Source organism: Marmota monax, unplaced genomic scaffold (genome assembly GCF_021218885.2).
Source record: "Marmota monax isolate L192 unplaced genomic scaffold, Marmota_monax_Labrador192_F-V1.1 WCK01_AAM20220418_F8-fsc00211, whole genome shotgun sequence".
Taxonomy (NCBI): Eukaryota; Metazoa; Chordata; class Mammalia; order Rodentia; family Sciuridae; genus Marmota; species Marmota monax.
In genome coordinates this window covers 12332-33606 of record NW_026694080.1, presented here as the reverse complement: position 1 = coordinate 33606, position 21275 = coordinate 12332, and the positions used below count along the sequence as shown (strand labels likewise).

The window sequence follows — 21275 nt, the reverse complement described above, 5'->3', positions numbered from 1 at the left end:
TTGCACTTGATATGACCATATTGTGCATTTCAGCTAAATATCAGTCTAGATCTTCCACCATGAAGAGAGAGTCTTCAAGCAGGTTAGGAGGGTATGAGGAGATAGCAGAGCAGGAATGACCCTACATATGTCTTGGGCTCTTGAGTCAGGTCTGCAGGCCCCTCCCAGGCAGAGGCATCTGGCTATAAAAGGTAGCTGGGGAAGTGATTCTCAGAAACTCCGGAGCTTTATAAGCTAAGTTGCTCCCAATCCTTCCCCTTTGCTGGGGATAGAATTGTCTCTCTCACACCTGCCCTGGGATCTGAGCCTAGGGCTTGGGAGGGCCTTTTACCCACACTGTCCAAAAGACTGGGACTTATCTCCAATAAATAGGGGCCCAAATTGGAGGGAGTGGTCCATTTTATTTTAAGTTGGCAGAGAATGGGAAGATGGCTGAAAGGTCACATTTGGCATTAGAGGGTTCAATGTTCAATGTGACTCTTACCAACTCCCTGTGTGGCGTGTGCGTGCCATTGAATCCCATTCTGGACTCTGGCAGGGCAGTGTCATGCCCCATAGACCAGATGCCACAGCATCTACTAGGGTTTAAAAGACAAAAACAAATTCCCAGCCTCACTTTCTAGAGGTTCAGATAGGGAAGTCTGGGCTGTGACTTGAAAGTCTCAATTTTTAAAAGATGCAATGTGGTAAGTGAGTAGACATGTTTGGGAAGCACTGATTTGATTTACTTGCTCTCATTTTCCACATCCATAAACTCATTCTTGCCGCCTGCTCTACTTGATCTAACTTGGGTGATATGAAAGGAAATCAGTGACAGACAGAAAACACTTGAATTTTAGACCTCTGATCTGCCAAGCTGGGACTTAACCTAAGTATTGACTATGCAGGCAGCTTTCTCAGGTGTAGAGTAACAGTTTGTAACCCTCACTTCTTAGACTCACATGTTAAGCTTTAAAAAAAAAAAAATACCCCATTTTTTAGAGATTTGGGTTTAGTTGCTCTGGGGTGGGACCTGAGCATTGGAATTTTTAAGAAACTTTCTACATTTGCCAGCCCCATACCTTTGGTTCCTGGTTTTCAGTGTCAGTATCTGGCTTGTAGGGTCAGACTCATTCTAAAATGTTCAAGCAGGTTCCCTTTTTCTCTAACAGATGACTCCAAACTGCCTCCCCCACCAACCCTGGAGCCTACTGGGCCTGCACCTTCCTTGTCTGAGCAAGAATCTCCCCCAGATCCCCCTACTCTGAAACCCATCAATGATAGTAAACCTCCAAGCCGATTCCCAAAGCCCAAAAAGGTGGAAGAAGATGAGCTCTTGGAAAAATCATCTCTGCAGCTAGGGAGTGAGCCCTTGCATCACTTGCTCAGTGACAATGGCATCAACAGACTGTCTGTCATGGCTCCTGACACCCCTACTGGTGCCTCTCTAAGTGGCGTGGGTCGCCGCACATCAGTCCTCTTCAAGAAGGCCAAGAATGGGGCTAAGTTACAGAGGAGCCCAGACCGGGCTCCAGAGAATGGCGAGGACCATGGTATGGCGGGCTCTCCTGACTCTCCAGCCAGCATTGAAGAGGAGCACCATTCCCGGAAGCGGCCAAGGAGCAGGAGCTGTAGTGAAAGCGAAGGGGAGAGGTCCCCGCAGCAGGAGGAAGAGACAGGTGACCCTGCCTGAGACTTCTCTCGCTGCTTTTCTGCTTTGCCTTGCCAGCCAGCACCTTCCCTAGTTGGCTATCTCCCTAAGGCCTCTGCATGCTATTAGTAGCATGGAGGGCTCTATAGCTCACAGTGGGACCAACATGAGTAGCGACCCAGGGAAACAGGCTTTGAGTGGCATTTCAGAAGGCCAAGTTATGTCTGAGCTTTTCTTGGCCCTGAGGGGATGCAGGCTTGTATATGCTAATGTAGTTTGTATCTTCATTTTAGTTTGTTCATCAGATATTTATATCAGGCACTATCTTAGGGACTGGGGGAAAAAATCAGTGAACAAAACAGATAAAAATCTCCTCTTTTATAAGGGAAATCAACCAAAAGAAAATGAGGTATCCTGTATTAGAAATTTTGAAGAAAAATCCAGCAGGGAAGGGGAATAGGGAATGCGAGTGGTATTTTAAAGGATGGCCAGAGAGATCTTCTGAGGAAGTGACATTTGAGTAAAGATTTGAAGGAGTTGAGGCAAGAGCTGTTTGTGTATCCAGAGGAGAAATATTCCCAAAAGAGAGACTAGCAGCTGCACTGGCCCTGGAGGTGGGAACATGCTTGCATGTCTGAGGAACAGCAAGGGAACCAGTGTGGCTGCAGCAGAGGTTGGTGGAGGAGATGAGGCCCAGAGGTAGGCTGTGAGGTTATATCACTGAGAAGTTCTTATTACGTGTCCAGAATGAACTGGTCCCTGTGGGGATAATAAGCTGATTCACTCAGTCCCAGCTCTGGAAGAATTTACAGTTCAGTAGGGAAACAAAGTAGTCTCCCAAGGTTCAGAGAAATCACAGAACCCAACAGTATGTGGTTAAGTGTAGGGTGACAGGTGGCACTGCCAGAGCTGTTGTAATTGGAGGTGAAAGAGTTAGGAAGGCTTCCCAGTCTGGTGGTGTCTGAGCTGGCCCTAAGGGGTGAGGGTAGGATGGAAACGAATACATGGGGGTGAAGGGCTTAGGCCCAGGTGTGTGGAAATAAGGAGAAAGACAGTCTCTAAGGGACAGTTAGGGGGAGCCTACTTGAGTAAGGTGGGCCTAGACGTGGAGGGTCAGGAATGCTGGGCAAAGTAGTTTAGTCTTGGATAGTGAAGGCTAGCTTGCTGGCAGGGAGGGGCTGCTCTTGTCTTTTGTTCCTGTGTCGCTCTCATGTTCTTTTATGTGATAGCTTTGAAATGTGTAACAAGCACTTGCTTTTCTCCCTTCCAACCTAATGTTTTGTTTCCAACATTACTTTTTCTTCCTATCTGTCCTAAGTTTCCCTGTGTTGGGGAAGAACGTTGGTATGTAGGGGCAAGAGCAGAGTCAGGCGTACCTGAGTTCACATTCCAGCTTCTTACAGATGTGTAACCTAGGAAAACTAACCTCTCTGAACTGTTTCCTTCTTTCTGATATGGAGCTAGGATACTTATCTTGGAAGACTCTCAGAATTGGAAATAGGCTGTGTAAAGCACTTAATATACTCAGTAGTTGAGAGCAGTTATTGTCATCTTTTTGCTCTTTGTGGCTCCGCCAAATGGCACTGAGAACATTGTACACTAAAAATGAAATCTCTTGCTCTTGGGAACTAGGTCTGGACATCGGCACCATCCAATCTGATGAGGCCCCTGCCTGGAGATACTGAGAAAATACATTTCAGTCCCATGATTCCAGGTGGCCTGACACCCAGGAATACTTATGTACAACCTTAGTTGAATTTCATAACAACAGGTATTGATCCTTTACAAGTGAGGCACCTGAGGCACAGCTGGATTCGGTGATTTAAATTGAGGTCCTAATGTTAGAGGCAAGATCAGGTCAGGGTACAGACATCTTGGCTCAGACACCTGCTCTTACAGATGTGACTTGCCTCACAGTTTTCTGGCCAAGGTGTCTATTACACCTTCCAAATCAGGTGCCTGGCTCACCTCCTTGCCTATCTGGATCCAGCTGTCAGTTGCAGGACTCCGGAATGTGGTTAGAAATTGGATAGACAGAGTGGAAGCCTTCACAGCAAGATCATGCCCCTGAGATGACCAGTCAATCCTCATCTGCTTCTGAAGGCTCCTTGCAATAAACAGACCCCTATATCTTGATGAGTAGCATCTTCTACAAGTAAGAAGGCATTATCTTCATGAAAGGAAAGGCCAAGGCTTAACAAGGAAAAGGGACCCAATATTTCAGAGCCCAGTCTAAAACCCCGAGTTCTGATTCCCTGTCTTGGCAATATCTGGGATGCTGTAGATCTCCTGGAAAGTCTCCCATTTTTAATCCTGATATCTCTGCTAGATATCTCAGGGGCCGTTGGCAGGAGCTCTTATCCTGCCTCAGCCCCTCCTGACATCATGTCCACAGAATGAAGCAAGCTGTTGCCAGCTGTGTGATGTGCAGGGTGTGAATGTTTATCTAAAGAGGCAAGGCGGGTGGGCTCCTCAAGAAACAGAGGAGACTCCCTGGTAATTGAGGTTTGAAACTAGAAGCAGATCCAGGGTGAGCCTGCCAGGGTGGGAAAGTCTTAGTATTTTCCTTTGTATCCGAATTGTCATTCGGATTGTCATTCAGATACATAGCAGAAGTCAACTGTGTGCTGTTTTCCTTAAAGGGGAAGGAAAATGCAGTGTCAGCTTATTGCCCAAGCCAAGAGTGTTCTCCCTAAACCTTTATTTCTGTGAGGTTCTCTCTACCACCCGAGATCCATTTCCACAGTGAAGGGCAGCCATCCTCTCCACCCTCCTCACTGACCCCTACCAAGGTGGCTACCTCATGCTGTGGCATGTGTCAGGGGCTGGGAGTTTCTGTGCTCACAGGCTCACTCTGTGTGTCCTTGGCAGGCGTGACCAATGGCTTTGGAAAACACACTGAAAGCGGGTCTGACTCGGAATGTAGTTTGGGTCTCAGTGGTGGACTGGCATTTGAAGCTTGCAGGTAAGGACATCTGTCCCCAAAACTTTGTCAGCAGCTCCACCACCTCTCCCTTTATTCTCCATTCAGTAGTGGTTTGAACTTCTTATCTTGATTCTAACCCCTACTACTTTCTGAGGCTTCTAGTCTTTAACTTGGTGGGGCGGAGCGGGGGTGCTCCTAAGAAATAGGGTGATCCTTGACTCTACCATGTGCTCTAAGAGAAGAGTGTGGTTCTGATGCTTTATGCGGTCTGTGGGACTGAAGTTGGACTCTAGAGGATGGGGACAGCAGAATCTCCTATTGCCCAATGAAGCTAATGTTTAAGCCAGACCCCTGCGCACTCGCACGTGTGTGCACACACACTCAGGCAACCCAACTTGTTACAGACTTAGTTTTGCCCCAGGCCTCTTGGGGTTTCATAGCAACTACCTCTTTAGAGGTGCTGTATGGAATAAGGAATGAGCAAATAGGAAATTTGAAATTGCTTTTTATTCAAATAAAAGCCCCAGCTCATCTGTCATCCTTGAGCTGGGAAGGGATGGGTCTCTTTTGTCATTCTTTAACCTGAAGGGAGGATTTTTGGGACCAGAACCTTAAAAGTTTCTTCAGAGGTCTGAGTTTATTGAACCTCTGCTCTGTGTTCTGTGTTCTGCAAAACCCAGAAACAGTGAAACTCTTAGAAACTGAGAGAACCTCGGTGCCACTAAAGAAAATGACTAGTTCTGGGGCTGGGGTTGTGGCTCAGTGGTAGAGCTTACCTAGCACATGTAAGGCACTGGGTTGTTTATAAAAATAAATACAATAAAGGTATTGTGTCCATTTAAAAAAGAAAGAAAGAAAGAAAATGACTAGTCCTAAAAGCTGATGGCTTGGTCTTACCACAGCTGCTGAGTTTCAGAGTTGGGGAGGAAAGGTCCCAGGGCAGTACCAGTAGACTACATGTCTTTGTTTTCAGTGCTTCCAAGGCAGGGTTTGTGTATGGTTTGGTAGGTACCTTCTCTACCCTGGCTGCTGGGCTCCAGGGAGGACCATCCGGACCTCTACTTACCCTTTGGTGCTAGACTGGTCTCCCACTTTGGTTCCTTTGAGATTTTTCTTCCCACAGTGCCTCAAAACTGCCCTAGTTGTCTCCCTCTTTGTTGCAGTCTCCAGATGGATAAGGGAAGTAGATAAAATACCAGGAGAAATACCAGAAACAGAGAGTTCAGAATCTTAGAAGGTGCTTCTAATCTGGGCCCAGGTTGGAGTTCCTGGCTTCCTTCAAAGTTAAGGTGCCTGGAAACCTAGTTCATTGAGGTTGGAATAGGAGCAAGGTCATCCAACCTTCCCTTCTAGCCCTTGACTAAAGGTGGAAGGTGTGCTGGTCTCCTTTTGTGAAGGCATTCTTCCCAGCTATGAGTCATGAGAAGCAAGCCAGGCTCAGCTCAGCCTGCTGGTCTAGGAGGAACTCCAGACCAATGTCACCAATTGCTTTGGGGCACCGACTTGATATAGGAACAGTGCTCTTGGAAGGCATTTCCTCTTTAACTCAGTGATTATCAGTGGAATTTCCGGGCTTAAAATAGGAGCTTGAGGGGCTCCAACTGCAGTTCTTTTTTCTTTTCCCTCCATTATGGTAGTAAGTACAGAAAAGAAGATCTTATTAGACTGGAATCACATCATCCCAGAACTATATGTAACCTTGAAAGAATGGGTCACTAGCCCATCGTAGACTCCCTCTTCCCCACCCACCCCTGGGATGATTTTCTCTGGTGGTTTTCTTAGCAGGTTGGGGCTGTGTCCTCTTTGTATAGATCACTCATTCACCTATTGATAATTGAACACCTACTGTATGCCAGACCCTGTTCTAGACACGGATGAGGTATCTGTTCTCATGGACTTATCTTCCAGAAGGTCCCTTAACAGAGGGCTGCATTGCAGGCCATTGCAGTTTCTAGGAATCAGAAACCCAAGGCCTCATGTTAGTATTGCGTCCTATTATATTGAGCTCATCCTTCTCAGAGCTCATCATTCCATAGTGTAACATTAGTAGTTTGGAATACTTTTTTAAATAAGACATTGAAATTTACAGCCCTTCACATAACTACAGCGGCTGTTTATTCATTTCATGGTATGTGCTATAATGAGTGGTTTGTGTGTATTAAACCATTAAATCCCCATAACATCACACAGGGAACACAAACCTCAGAGAAGTTAAATAACTCACTTGAGGTTGCACAACTAATGAGGAGAAGAGCTGGGTTTTGAACAGAGAGAACCTGGCTCCAAGTTTAATATTTTAACCCCTTTGCTGTGCTCTCTCCTGTCATATTTGAAGATGCCTTTCCAGACTCAGGATATGAACTTTGAGGGGTTTTCCTAATAAAATTATTAGCACTTAACATTTGTATAAGACCTTAAAGTCTCTAAGCCCATGGATAGATTTTTGTAGGGTGAGTAAGAACTGAATCCTTAATGTGAACTGGGTTCCCCCCACCAAAAAAAAAAAAAAAAAGATACTAATTTGACTAGGAAGAAAAACCTTCCAGTGTAACTATTGTTTACTAAAGGATTTTAGCCCTCATGGGTTTTGGCTAAGCAAAACCTTGTTACTATGGGAGGCTGAGGCAGGTGGATTGCAAGTTGGAGACCAGCCTTAGCAGTTTAGCGAGCCCGTCTCAAAATAAAGTTAAAAGGGCTGGAGATGTAGGTCTGTGGCAAAGTGCCCCTGGTTCAATCCCTATTACCAAAGGAGGATTGTATAAAAAGTATAAGATCATGAGAGTTCTGACTCAGTAAAACAGCTCTCTGCTCTCTAACCATTTCTACCCCTGGCTGCTGCTCTTCCCACCAGGATTTCCTAAATACATATACTTTTCTGCAGATTGTTGACCTGTCTTTTAAGTATTGTTTTATTGGAAAAAATATATAGCAGTAATATTTTTTAAAGTTTGGGTGAAAAAGAGCCCTTGCCACATCATTCTTGCTAGAGGCTCTCAGCTTGGTTGTGCATTAGAATTGCATGGGGAGCTATTTAAAATACTGACTCCTGGGTGGCCTCCGTTATACTATTGTTCTGGTATTGCTATTCTTAGTTTTGCTTATTACCTTCTAGTCTTTGTCTAATATATATATTTTACCTCTTTGCACAAGCCATGTTTGAAAAAAAAAAGTCAATCTACTTTTTAGTTTAAAAAAAAATTCTCTCTATCCAAGAAAAACTTCACACATAAACCATTTGGAAGTAAGAAGTAGATTTTTTTTTTCCATTTAAAAATGTCTTTTCTAATTCTAGAAGTAAGATGTGTCCATTATAGAAAATTTGGAAAAGAGGCAAATTTTTGTACTTCTAAAATAAACTGATTTCTAAAGAAGCAGCATGTGAACCACACAGCAAGGGATTCTGGGCAGATATGAAGTGGCCCTCCCTCATGGCAAAGCTGCTGAGACTGTGGAAGGATTGACAAGAGACTAGGGTGACCTGTCCTCTGGATGAAGTCCAAAGTCCCTGGACAGGGCTCTCTCTGTTCGTGTTCAATCCTTCTACATAGAAGCAGTGGTTCCCGAAAACCTGGTGGGAACTTTGAGGTCAGAAGAGTGCTGTGGTCCAGTGTGGGCTTTAGTGAAGCTGTCTGTGAATTTCCTCCCTGTGGGCTTCTGCAGCTCCACTGTGTCAGAGATAGGAGAGCAGAAGTGGGTGTGTTAGTCATCTAAACTGCTCGTTTCACCCCTCTCCTTACTCTGTATGCAGTGGTCTAACGCCCCCCAAACGCAGTCGTGGGAAGCCAGCCCTGTCTCGAGTGCCCTTCCTGGAAGGTGTGAACGGAGACACCGACTACAGTGGTTCAGGTGAGGAGTGGTGTCGAGGCAGTGCTGGTGGGTGGGGGGGCAGGTCTTCTGAGCAGCCAGCTCTTCAGGCAGCTTCACCACTGGGGCACAGAATCAGGCAGCCAGTCCTGGAGCTCCCCAAACTCTCAGACACTGGCCAAGGAAATGTCCCTCACTTGTAGGCCATTCGTGCTTTTAAATATTTTTTTCATCTTAAATTTATATATATAACGCATGCCATGCCATGGTACCAAAGAAGAGAGAGAAGGTGCCAAAGGGTATATAATGACAGCCAGTGCTCCCCTCCCTGGAACATCTGTTAGCATTTTCTTTTGTGTCTTTCCAGAGGTAATCCATGTATGTACAAGCCAGAACTTGTGTGTCTATTTGAATGAACAAAGAAGCTAGTGTATACATATTCCTCTAAACCATTTCTCTTTTTCATCTAATAGTATAGCTTGGAGATCTCTCTGTGATTTGTATTGGTTGCCTTGTTCCCAATACATGGAGCGCCTTCATTTGCTTAGCCATCTAAAGGTAGAAGTGTAGATTGTTTTCACTTATTTGTTATAATCAGTATTGCATCGAGTATCCTTATGTGTGTATGGACCATTTTATATCCAGGGCGATATATCTATAGAAGTAAATTGTTGGATTGAAGGAAATATGCATTTGTAATTTGGATGGATATTGCCTGTCTATGCTCATTAATCAGTGATAGAGTGTGTCACTGAATCTCACAAAACTCTGTTGTTTTATGGGTCTTACTCTTTGGATCAGTGGACTAAAGGGCAGGGCCTGGCCAAGAGGAGAAACTTGGGCTGGGGCTCAGATGCAGCAGGTAGAGCAGGCTGTTCTCTGAGCTCACCCTTGTCCATCCCCATGCAGTCTCTGCAGCACTTCTCTGCCCCTTTCCTTTTCCCTTAGCATCAGTTTCTGGTATGTGTGTTGATGAATGCATGCCCGCGTGTTTCATTACTTTCTGTGACTGTCAACACCCAGAAGGCAGGGTCATGTCTAGATGAATTTGTGTAGCATCGAATATCAAAACCAAGAGTGAACTGGCACACTTTGTGCTTCTGGTGGTGACATTTTATTCTTATTTTTAAAACCCACATACTTAAAATGATGCCAAAGGAAATTGACCTCTCATACTTCTATCATCTTAACACTATTATCTTCATTTCTCTGTGTTGCCTTCTGTTTATTTTAGGCATGTTTTTAACAAAGTGCTAATCCAAAACATATACACTTTTGTCTTCTGTTATTTTTTTACTATTATCTCATACTTCTTTCATGTTGACACATAATCTTTATATATCTCTTATTGTAAAATGTATTGAATATAATCAATGCATTATAATGAACTGGTCTATTGTTAGACATCTCCAACTTTTAACATACATTATACATTAACATTATATAATGTAGTGAACATTTTTGTTCAGAATCCTTTTATTCATCTTTAAAGTTATTTTTCTTAGAATAAGTAGCCAAGGAGCAGATGGTTCATATACTTTTTTAATGGCTCCTGAGACATAACCCCAAATTACATTCTAAAAGAATTGCAGTTGTATCAGCAGTGTATCACTGCACCAGTTCCCGCTCACACTGCCTCTTCACCTAGTGTCTTTTATCTTTTCATTGTTATTACTGTTGATTCAGTAGAGTCAAAACAGTACCTCATTATTTGGGTACATTTTTTTTTTTAAACCATAAATGAGAGTGTAGTATTTCCTGAGAAATATAATTAGCCACGTTGAGCTTTGGACCTTTTTCCTTTGTTGAGTGCAATCGCCTCCTTGTTCCCAGTTTGTAAATATGGGGAGAGAAAGAGCTTTCTCTGGTGTTTGGAAGCATTTGTGAAGCACCTGAGCATGTGTGCTAGGTGGGGCCTGAGTGTAGAATGAAGTAAGCTGAGGAGATAGGGTGCCTGCCTAGGGCCAGACACCCAGAGAAAAGTCTGATAAAAACAGATGTGAAATACCTGCAGACCTACTTGGCTCTGCTGAGTGCTGTACAGCCAGGTGACCTGGATGACCCAGTGTGGCCTGGTCAGAAAAGAACTCACTTTGCAAGTGGTTTTACTGCAATGTCCTTCCCAGATACTTTTTCCCTCAAAGCTTCCATCATGAGGACTCCCTACTTAGCGGGGCCAGAGAGTGATATGTGGCTCTTTCTGCCCAAGCTGGGGTATTGCCCTTCTCCCTGAGACCCTGGGGATGAAGCAGGTTTCCCTGGGAAAACCATCCTAGGGTTCAAGTTCAGAGGTCGGTAAACTATAGTCTTCTGCCTGTTTTTATATGGCTTGTGAGCTATGAATGGTTTTTACATTTTTAAACTATTAAGAAGAAAATCAAAAGAAGAATATTTTATAATGTGAAAATTACTTGAAATTCAAATCTCAGTGTCCAGAACAAAAATTGGTACACAGCCACACTTATTCACTCACAGATCATCTGTGGTAGCTTTCATTGGACAACTGAGAGTTGAATACTTGAGACAGAGACCATGTAGCCCTTAAGTACCTAAGATATTTACTGTTTGGCAGTTTGTAGAACTAGTTTGCCGACTCCTGATCCACTAAGAATTTCTCCTAAGGAAAGGGCAGGGTAAAGGAAGGGTGGAGGGGATGTTGCTGACTCATTTCTGGGCTGCCCCAGACAAGTGGAGGCCACAGGCAGGGCTTTGGGGCACCATTCCAAGTCCCCTTCGGGCGCTGTCTCCTCCCCTCCCCCACCCCCAGGCAGAAGCCTCCTGATGCCCTTTGAAGACCGCGGAGACCTGGAGCCCCTGGAGCTGGTGTGGGCCAAGTGCCGAGGCTACCCCTCCTACCCTGCCTTGGTGAGTCTGCCCCAGACACCACCCACCTACCTCCACCTGTTGCCTTGCCTTGGGGGCTTATCTGAGTGGGTCAAGCCAGCAGAGTGTGGTGGGAGTCAGGGTGCCTTTAACTGTAGAGGGGAGCGGAGTTTTACCCCTGCCTGGATGGGGCAGGCCAGTAAGACTTCCAGCTGGGAGCATATGAAATAGGTTAAGCATAGGCAGACAGAAATTAGGGTTCTTAGAGTTTTGATAGCATTTATTTATTTACTTATGCATATGTGTTGGAATTTGAGTCCAGGGATCAAAATGTGTGATGCCAAAGCCCTTGTTCTGAGCCATTGAGTTCAAAATCATCCACAGTCCTGTATTCAGGGATAAATTGGTGTATACATCACTCAGCCTTTTTTTAAATGCATAAATATGCATATATACGAAAGCATACTGTTTTTAACCTCCCTTTCACTTAAAAAGCATACTATGAATATGCAGCTCTTATGCCATTAAACATTCTTCATCAGCATCACTTTTAATGACTGCATCATCTTCAGTTGTTTTCATGTACCATATTTTAATCAGTCCCTAGTTGGACATTTAGATTGTTTGAATTTTTCACCATGATAAACAGTTGGCAATAGAGATCACTGTATCTTTACTTTTCTGTGTATCCTTGTTATTTCTTTACAATGAATTCTGAGGAATGCCTTCCTGGGGCAAAGTCTGTACAATTCTTGTACAAGTTCCCAAGTTGCCTGAATATGAGTTCCAGTTTATATTTCCACCAACAGTAGCTAAAATTTCCATTTCTTCCATAGTACAGTAGCTAAGAATTCCATTTTTACCGCCTTGAGTCTTATTTCTTAGAGCTCTTTCTCAGTTGGGGAGGAAAAGTCCACCTGGTTCTGGAAGATACCACTGATCCTAAACCTTTGGGCCGTGTCAGAATCATTTGGGGGTGGGGAGGATTTTAAAACAGCACATACACTGAGTCAACTCCACCTTACAACCGCCAAATTAGACTCTCTTAAACCCAGACTGAGGCATGGATAATTTTTTCAAAAACTTCCTGAGTGCTCTGTAGCCAGGATGGGAGCCACCTGCTAGTCTCTCATATGCACACATCTCTGGGCTTTTGCTTCCCCAAGCCCTTTACTATCTGTGCTTCTTTGGAGCCTAACAACAGCATCTTAAGATAAAGAGGGCAGGAACACAATCCTGTTTGGACAGATAAGGAGACTGTATCTCAAAGAGGTTATACAGTTTGCTGCAGCCATAATGGGAACCCGCCTTACCTACCTCATTCTCTCCTAGTAGTGGCAGCTGGGAAGATCCACCCTGTGTCCCGCAGCTGTACACATTGGACCAGGGGCTGCCGATTTCACAAGGCTAGGGCCCTGCCAGCTGTGAGACTGTAGGACCCCCCCGCCCCACTCCCAGCTTAAGTCATTAAGGAAATGATTTATTTAGGCTGTGCAGGTTTGGTGGTTTTTTGTTTTAAGCCTCACATGCAAAAGACCTAGTCCCAAACTAGTCGTTTAAAAAGAAATTCAGCCACCACCTGAACACAACCTGTGTTTTTATTTTGGTGCATGCTTTCCCAGTCTTTCTCCTGTGCACATTTCAGTACATATTTGCATATTATATTGTACTTTAATCTTATTTTAATTCCTTGTCTTTTATACAAATGTGTTTTGTTTTTTTTTTAGTGTGCTAAAATGTAGAAGTTTTGGGAAAACAGAAAAAAAGCAACATAAACCCCACCATTCTAACATGTTGCTCTTAAATATTTTATATACTTTTATTTGTTGTTTACTTATTGTAGTTGTGATAATAGAGAAGGTACACTTTATTGTATAATGTTAAATTTTATCACAAGCTTTGTTTCCATCTTGTTTTACATCTGTATAGCATTCATTGAGTGAATGGACCATTATTTATTATTTTGGGACATAAAAGCTATTCTCAGATGGCAGGCTTACCTACTTTGCTTTTGCCCTCAAAAAGTTTTTCACAATCTATTCTCAGGAACCAGCATGCCATAGTAGCCCCACTGCCTCCTTTGGTAATTGAGGAAGCTTAGAAGGGCTTGTATAGTTGTTCTTATTAGGACCCTTAGCTTCAGTTCCAGAAGGGACTCATGCGGGGAGGTAGACTTTTGACCAAATTACACAGCTGGCGGGTGGGGTAGAGGTGGTTCTTCCTTGGAGTAAACTCTTAAACAGAGCACCTACTTTCAGCTGCTTATCTTGAAAGGGATGTGGGGAAGTTGGCAGACACCCAAAGGTAAATAATGAGAGCAATTTATTATGAAGAAGAGGCCCCTGGGACATGGTATAGGAATTAAGATTACTCTGTCTCTAGAGAAGACTGCTTCCTCAATAAGTTTCCAAGTCTCTCTGGCCTTTGTGCGCAGAGACCATCAGCTCACTCCTCTGGAAATGGGCTGTGCAGGAGGCTGCTGGCAGCAGAGGCCCAGGCCTTGTCCAGGTATCTGGTTGTCGTCCCAGCCATGGCTTCAGCCAACTACATCTACTTGCTTGGTCTTTTTGTCTGTCAGGTAACACTTTTCAGACCTCCCAGCATCAGCAAGAGATTGAAATGAGATGATGTGTAAATAATTAGAAGCTTTGGAAACTTTGAGAGTGCTCCATAGGCCTAGAAAATTATTGTTTTATTGACGCTGCCGGGCATTTTGCTGTGCACCTGCTCTGAGTTAGGCCGGGGGTGCTAGGTGCTGGAAACAAACCCCGAACGAGGCAGGCCCAGCCCCTGCACCTCTGGTGCTTCTGCCTCAAGGATTAGTTCCTCCAGTGGTCCTTGTTTCCAACAATCTCATTCTCCCTTCTCCACTGACCCTCCAAGCTCAGTCTTCTACCTGTACACTGAACCTCTTCTGATTTTATCGTGGAAGTGTGATGTGTATCTGACCCTTACCTCAGGATGGGTTATAGTTGGGCAAGAAGGTATTGGATGGGCTAGGGATAGAGCTCAGTTGGTGGAGTGCTTGCCTTGCATGCATAACGCCCTGGGTTCAATCCCCAGCACCGCAAAAAAAAAAAAAAAAGATGTTGGGTGACCAGGTTCTTTTCCATAGAACTGAAAGGATGTCCTACTTGCTAATACTGAGCCTTTTTGGTAGCCATGGTGCTAGGCAATTTCCTTAAGCATTCGAGGTGAATTACAAAGGTTCTAAAGGGAAATTGAGGGGGGAAATGACCTCTACTCTTACCTTGTAAAGGACATTGGGAAGAAGGGGTTTACCTACCTGGTCAGGACATCAAAGATACCCCATTCAGTACCATCCCTGCATGAACTTCCCATTTCTTGTTTCAACTCCAAGGCCTGATAGTCCATAAAACAAGTTCTGTCATCAGGATTGATTGGGCAGAGCTGGAGGATTAGACAGAGTCATGGTTTCTGTTTTGAAGTGTTGCAGGTCATGGATGACACCGGCCTCTCCATTCCTCAGTTGTGGGCAGAGCTGAGCCCTTGCATGGCTTAGGTATAGGGTGTTTTGGCAACTGGTCCTGCACCAGGGGTTCCTGTTCAACCTATCCTTCCCCACTGAGTGCCCATTTTCTTTTCTGCCTCCAGATCATCGATCCCAAGATGCCCCGGGAGGGTCTCCTGCACAATGGTGTCCCCATCCCTGTCCCCCCGCTGGACGTGCTGAAGCTGGGAGAGCAGAAACAGGCAGAGGCTGGAGAGAAGCTCTTCCTTGTCCTCTTCTTTGACAACAAGCGCACCTGGTGAGTGATGGCACCACTTGGGGCCATCAGGTGAAGGGAGAGGCGTTACCTACCAGCAGCTGTCCTGTATTGCTGTGTTAATGATAACTGGCTACTAGTATTAGTAGTAACTGAGGGGGTCACAGATGGGACTCTCTGGGAAGCACTCCGAGGTGAAGCTTTGCATTAGGAGGCAGGCTATAGAGAGAGCTGTGGGGTGAGGGGCACAGCACTGGGCAGAGGAAGAAGTCAAAGTGCAAAAACCTTGAAATGGAGGCCTCAGCTCATCCTCTGAGGAGCTTGGGAGGGCTGTTGGGAATTGGCACTGTGTCTTTGTACCTTCATGCCAATTTGTCCCTGAATGCCAGCTGTCCCTGGAGAGGGCATGACCTTGGGCCAGGCAGCTCCCTTGGTGGATGGTTCCTGGAGAGAGAGACTCAGCTGAGAGCCTGTCGGCTGCCAGCACTCCCTGCAGCTGTGGGAACACGCATCTCCATCCTGGAGAACATCTGGGTGATGTGAACCCTCCACAAGGGAATCACTTGCCATGGTTTATGAACACCTTAAGGTTCTTCTTAACACTAGCAGGAGAGTGTTGTCACCTCTGCTTTTGTAAAACAAGGAGGTGGAACTGGTTGGTAAAAATAATGATAGCAATAGCTGCTGTTTATTGAGTGCTTACTCCATGTTCTTATGCTAATTGCTTTACAAACATGATCTGGTTTATTCTCATTTAAATCCCAGTCCCCTCACAATTCATTTTTTTATATGAGGAGGCTGAGACTCAGACAATACCCCTGCTGGGCATGTTGTCTCACACCTGTAATACCAGTGACTCCGGGGGCTGAGGCAGGAAGATTGCACGTTCAAAGCCAGTTTCGGCAACTTAGTGATGCCCTAAGCAACTTGGCGAGACCCTGTCTCTAAGATATAAAAAAGGCTGGGAATGCTGAGCGCGGTGGCACACACCTGTAATCCCATGGCTTAGGAGGCTGAGGCAGGAGAATCGTAAGTTCAAAACCAGCCTTAGCAAAAGCTAAGCACTAAGCAAACTCAGTGAGATCTATCTCTAAATAAAATACAAAATAGTTCTGGGGGTGTGGCTCAGTGGTTGAGTGCCTCTGAGTTCAAACCTTGGTACCTGCCCCCCCCACACACACAAAAAAAGAACTGGGGATGTGGCTCAGTGGTTAAGTGCCCTGGGTTCAATCCCTAGTACCAAAAAATAAAAGACACCTTGACCAGAACTGACATAGAAACCAAGATCTGAAGGCTGTGCTCTCAGCCACACATTAGATCCAACTAGGGAAGTGGGGATGGGGGTAGGGGGATAACACACACACACACACACACACACACACATAAACACAATGTAGACACCAAGGAGGTCCATAAATTCCTGGCATTGCCTCTACTTCCTAACCACAGCTCCATTTCCTAGCCATAACTCCCTAATTCCCCAAAGCATGTGAGGATCAAAGTCCTCCAGGGTCACTCAGCCTGCCCTCTGGGACAGCAGATGGGCCTCTAATGGCTCTAGGGCCCTGACAACCCTCAGAGCAGAGTGAGGGCCCAGGGAAGGACCTGGCTGCCAAACAGATCCTATGCCCTCCTCCCCACCCCTGCATACTTGCTGCCCTGTCCCACCTGGTTCTTGGTGGCTCTTGCATGAATTTGTACCAATCTAACCTACTCTGCCCTGTAACCTCTCTCCAGCCTTGCCTGTTCTGGGCAAGTGGGCCCAGAGGAGCCCCTGGACCCATTACAGTCCAGCTTTTTAACTGTGCTTGTATTTCAGGCAGTGGCTTCCAAGGGACAAAGTTCTTCCCTTGGGTGTAGAAGATACTGTGGACAAGCTCAAGATGCTGGAAGGCCGCAAGACCAGCATCCGCAAGTCAGTGCAGGTGGCCTATGACCGTGCAATGATCCACCTGAGCCGAGTCCGGGGACCCCACTCCTTCGTCACCTCCAGCTACCTGTAAGGATGAGGCTGGGTTTGCTTCTGGCTGCCCTGCCTGCCTCCGTCCCATGGGGCACAGAGAAGCCTCTTCTGCCCAGCCAGATGTATGGCCGGCAGTTCCCACTCATGGCAGGCCAGGGATTGGACTGTGTCCTCACTTAGGGCAAGGCCTCAGTTTTGACCAATAACATGGTTTCCCTGGAGGGCCTGCTGTGTGCCAAAAACTCCCACCTGAGGTCCATCAGGGCCATTCCACTGAAGAACCACTTAGAAGTAGAAACAGCTGTGGGGCTTGGGCCCAACAAGGAGATGGACCTGGCCCAGAAGGCGAGAGGTGCTAGGCTCCTTCTCAAGGGGCTGCCTGGCTCCTCCAGCCCCTTCCCAGCTAACTACACCTCAGGGCAGGCGAGGTTCTGACACTGATCCCAGAGATGCTGTGGATGCGCCAGGGTCCCTTGGGGAATCCCACCGAGCTCCCCTTCTCCCCCTCGCCAACCCATTCTCAACCTATCTTGTCTTCACCCTCTTTCCCTGTTCCTTTCCTTCCTTTCTCTCTTGTGCCAAACTGACAGAAACATCACCAAACTTGTCTTTTTCTTTAAAGTCTCATTCCCTTCCTGGCCGGCTGCTATGCTGGGTGGATGTCTCTGCCAGGCCCCTCAGGGTCCAGGCAGGGGCCAGCCCACCCGTGAGAACCCCACCCACCAGCATACCTCCCCATCCCACTGACCTCTGCTGCTGCTAATAGGGCTGAGCCTGGCCATCTGAGCATGCCCCAGGGTGAAGTGGCCCTCTTACCCTCTCCCTGTCTTGCTGTGTCATGGGCCCAGGCTGGAGTGGGCCCCTATCAGCAGACCAGGCTGATTGTGAGAGTATCCATCTGTCCCCTGAGATGCCATGGGCAGTTGGGATGGAGCGGTGCCCATCAGCTGGGTGTGCCCTCTCCCTCCTCCCCTCTCATGGGCTTTTTTGTTCTGTAACTGCAGCCTTAAAGCTCTCCACCACCGTGGACAGCATGGCGCTGCCCTCGCACATCCCCCTGCCTGCACTCTGCCCCATGGTTCTGCCCCATGGCTCTGCTGCTCCCTCCTCCCAAACCAGGGAACATAGCCCTTGAATTTCATCCCCTGTCTCCTTCCCTCTTTCTCTTTAACCTCCTCTCCACCACCTTCCCAAAAAATGGAAGGGAAAAAACAATACAAAACTGTGAATGGGGAATGCTGACTGACAAACCAACGCAGCTTTCAGAGGCTTCTATGTTTGTTCTCTGGACATTTCTTTTTTCCTCCTCTTAAACACCAAAGTCGCAGGCCAGCTTGCAGGCCACTGACCGCCATGTTGATTTTTAACTTGACGTTCTTTTTAATTGTTTTAAATTTTTCATAGGGGAGTTTTGGACAAAACAAAGTCACTGGGGAGATCACTGCCATTTGTACACACTCAACTTTTTAAAAATACAGCCAACCACACACTGACTTCTTATACATTTGGGACATGAGCCAGAGTTTAAAAGGGAACCAACTAAACTCAATAACATAAAGGATGGGATTTTGGATTTTGTACAATAAAAACAAAAAAACAAAAAACAATTCAGCATATGGCTAGGGAAGGACATGGTGTATATAATTGTAAAATACTGTTCTAAATTATTCAGGCCTATACTGTCCATTACTGGAGTCCTCCATTGTGTGGCCACACAGTGTGGTTTATTTAAAGGAGCCTACGCGTCCCCTCTCCCCGGGTAGTTGGTCAACTGTGGACTCTGTGACCTTTGTCTAAACCTGTGTTGTAAGATCTTGGAGCTCTCTCCCCACTCCCCCACTCCATGTCTGTCTCTCTCTTCTCTTCCCCTAGCACTTTCTTTTCTTAGTCTATTTTTCAACCTCTGAATCCTTCAGTCTCTCTCTGAGTCTCATTTTTAAAAATGCTCTTTTAGAACGCGAAACGGCTCAGATCCTGCTGTGGCATGGGGCCTGTGTGTCTCTGTCGCGTCTGCTGTGAAGCACATGATGCTCTATTTATTGTAGAAAGTGACTTTATTTGCTTTCTAGAATTGTTTATAACAGATGGTATAAGAGAGGTAATAAACAGAGAAAATCTATGCCTGTAAAGAATACAAAAGTTAATTTTACCTACTATAATATGACTGTCGGAAACTTATTTTCTCTCTGAGAAATAAATGTTCTAATGGGCAGCAATTGCTGTGTTTGATGTGGTCAGTGGGGGCCCCTCTTCCTAAGACCTACTCAGTTGCTCCTCAGAAGGCCAGAGCCCTTAAGAATGGGGGTTGTCTGGCTGTTGCAGGCCCCTGGCTGGAGAGAGCTCTGTCTCTTGAACCTTTGGGTAGGCATGAAGATGGGTGCTGACCTTGTTTCCCTCCCAGATAGTGCCACCTGGGAGCCACGGAAGGGCCAGCCCACCTTCCTATACCTCAGATTCTCTGTGGCCATGTTCCTGTAGGAGCTCTGCTCCTCTTCAGTGGGAGGAGTGGCCATCCGGACACCCACAGCACCTCAAGAGTTTTAAGACGCTCTCTCCTTTTGCCATTATTGCTGGTCTGTTCTATAGATGGGCAGCTGACCAGGCAGAGCCCAGCTCTTCTTAGATTTGGAAGGGATCCTTGAACCTGCCTTGCCCCCAATTCACAGAAACAAGGAACAAGGCCAGCAGGAGTGAAAGGCTTGACCAAGGTCCACGAGCTAAGGAATGGTGGCAGAGTCCTGGGAGGAGGATCTGGCCAGAGCGCCCCGTGGGCTCCACGGCATTTCAAGGTTGTAGTGGCCTCTTGTATTCCATGCTCCCCATTCTTGGTGGTTGTGGCCTCAGCCTTTCTGGAAAGGGCATTGAGAAGAACGGAAGCAGCAGGAGGATTCCCAGGAACAAACTGCTTGGTTGTTGGGCCTCAAATAGCTTTTCCCATCCCACCGCCTCTCTGGGCCTGCCCAGCTCCTGTGCCTGTCTAGTGTGGCAGAGGACATGGGTCTCCTGACTGTCTTCTACCCAGGCCTGTGACATTCTTGATATTGAGGTTACTAATGTGTGAAAGTCAGTTCAGCTTAACACTAAAGAGGTTCCTCCTTTGTGCTGATGATCCTTGTGTTGCAAAGAGCCTGGGTCTCAAGGTTCTCACAACCTGATGATAAGACATCACAGAAATCTCTGAACGAGGCCAGTACCAGAGTCCCAGAAGCCTGGAGAAGTTTGGGAGACTTTTTTGGTTGGAGAATAATGAAACTTTCAGAAGAAATAAGCAATTCAAGCCTTGAAAAATTGTCAAAAAGTCCTTATTTATGAATTGAATTTTGAATTATGAAATAGTGTAATGAAATTATGAAGCCTATAAAATATTTTAGAAATAAGGAAAAATGGCCAAGTGGGTGGGATTTAATAGGCACACCTGAAGATAGATGAAGCAACTTGTCCTGGCTAAGGAAGGAATTGTGCATATACTGACTAGTGACCGACTAAAACCCCTTTTGACTGGAAGCCAATAAGGTGGTGAGGCAGTGCATCAGGCTTAAAAACCCTGTCACTCACTGGCTGTGTGACCTCAAGCATGACAGTCAACATCTCTGAGCCTCTCTGAGACTGGTGTAGTGGAGGACCCCCAGGGCAAGGCATCAGTACACAGAAAGTGGCAGCATCCACTAAGGACTTGAACAGGGAAGAGATGATCAGAAAGGAAAAGAAACAGGTGTTTGAGACAGGGTTGCTGGTTAACTGTGGGGATCAGGGAGCCTGGGAAGTTGGAGGGTGCATTTTGCTGCCTATGGAGCTTCTGAGAAAAACCTCTAGTATGCAAGTGGGAGTTGGACCCGGAGTTCAAGAAAAGGAATAGATGACGAGGAGGTGGGCAGTTAGCAGAACGGCCAAGGAAAGAGGAGGTGACAAAAGACTTGAGGAAAGTCCCATGTGTATATAGAAGGCAGGGAGAGGATGGAGACAGCACCCTCAGAGGGCCTTGGTCCCCAGGGGTCCCTGTGGAGAATTGGCAAGCCCTAGGGATCATCCCACAGGTGGGGATGGGGGGAAGACAGCCAGGTGTGCTCAGCATCACAAGGCAAGAAAAGGCGGTGCCGGAGCAGAGCCCAGAACCCAGCACCACCTACTCCGCAGACCCACCCCTCAGAGCCTTCCAGGGGAACAAACATGTCCTTAGTAAGTTCTGTTCATGGTGTGATTGGACTTCATGGACTCAAGTCTAACACGGTGTTTAAACCTTGGAGCATGCAGCAGGGGAGGTCTGACTTGGAACAGAGAATCCTGTTTTCCTAAGAAGTTTAAAAACACCATGAAGCCGGGCGTGATGGTGCACACCTACACCTGTAACCCCAGCGACTTGGGCTGCTGGGGCAGGAGGACTGCAAGTTCAAGGCCAGCCTC

The 21275-nt window shown here is 46.2% G+C and overlaps 1 protein-coding gene across 2 annotated transcripts in view; it reads left to right on the top strand.

The window, feature by feature from the left end:
• The window catches only part of Brpf3 (bromodomain and PHD finger containing 3), a 34302-nt gene extending 15212 nt beyond the window's left edge, over positions 1-19090 (top strand). Inside the window, exons 8-13 of one of the 2 annotated variants that reach the window (XM_046464459.2) lie at positions 1152-1658; positions 4502-4595; positions 8305-8402; positions 11128-11225; positions 14799-14953; positions 16731-19090. In XM_046464459.2, coding sequence (XP_046320415.1) covers positions 1152-1658; positions 4502-4595; positions 8305-8402; positions 11128-11225; positions 14799-14953; positions 16731-16914 — 1136 coding nt within the window. In that variant the 3' untranslated portion in view covers positions 16915-19090. The remainder of the gene's footprint in view (positions 1-1151; positions 1659-4501; positions 4596-8304; positions 8403-11127; positions 11226-14798; positions 14954-16730) is intronic. The other variant, XM_046464460.2, reaches the window with a different exon arrangement.
• The last annotated feature ends 2185 nt before the right edge of the window (positions 19091-21275 follow it).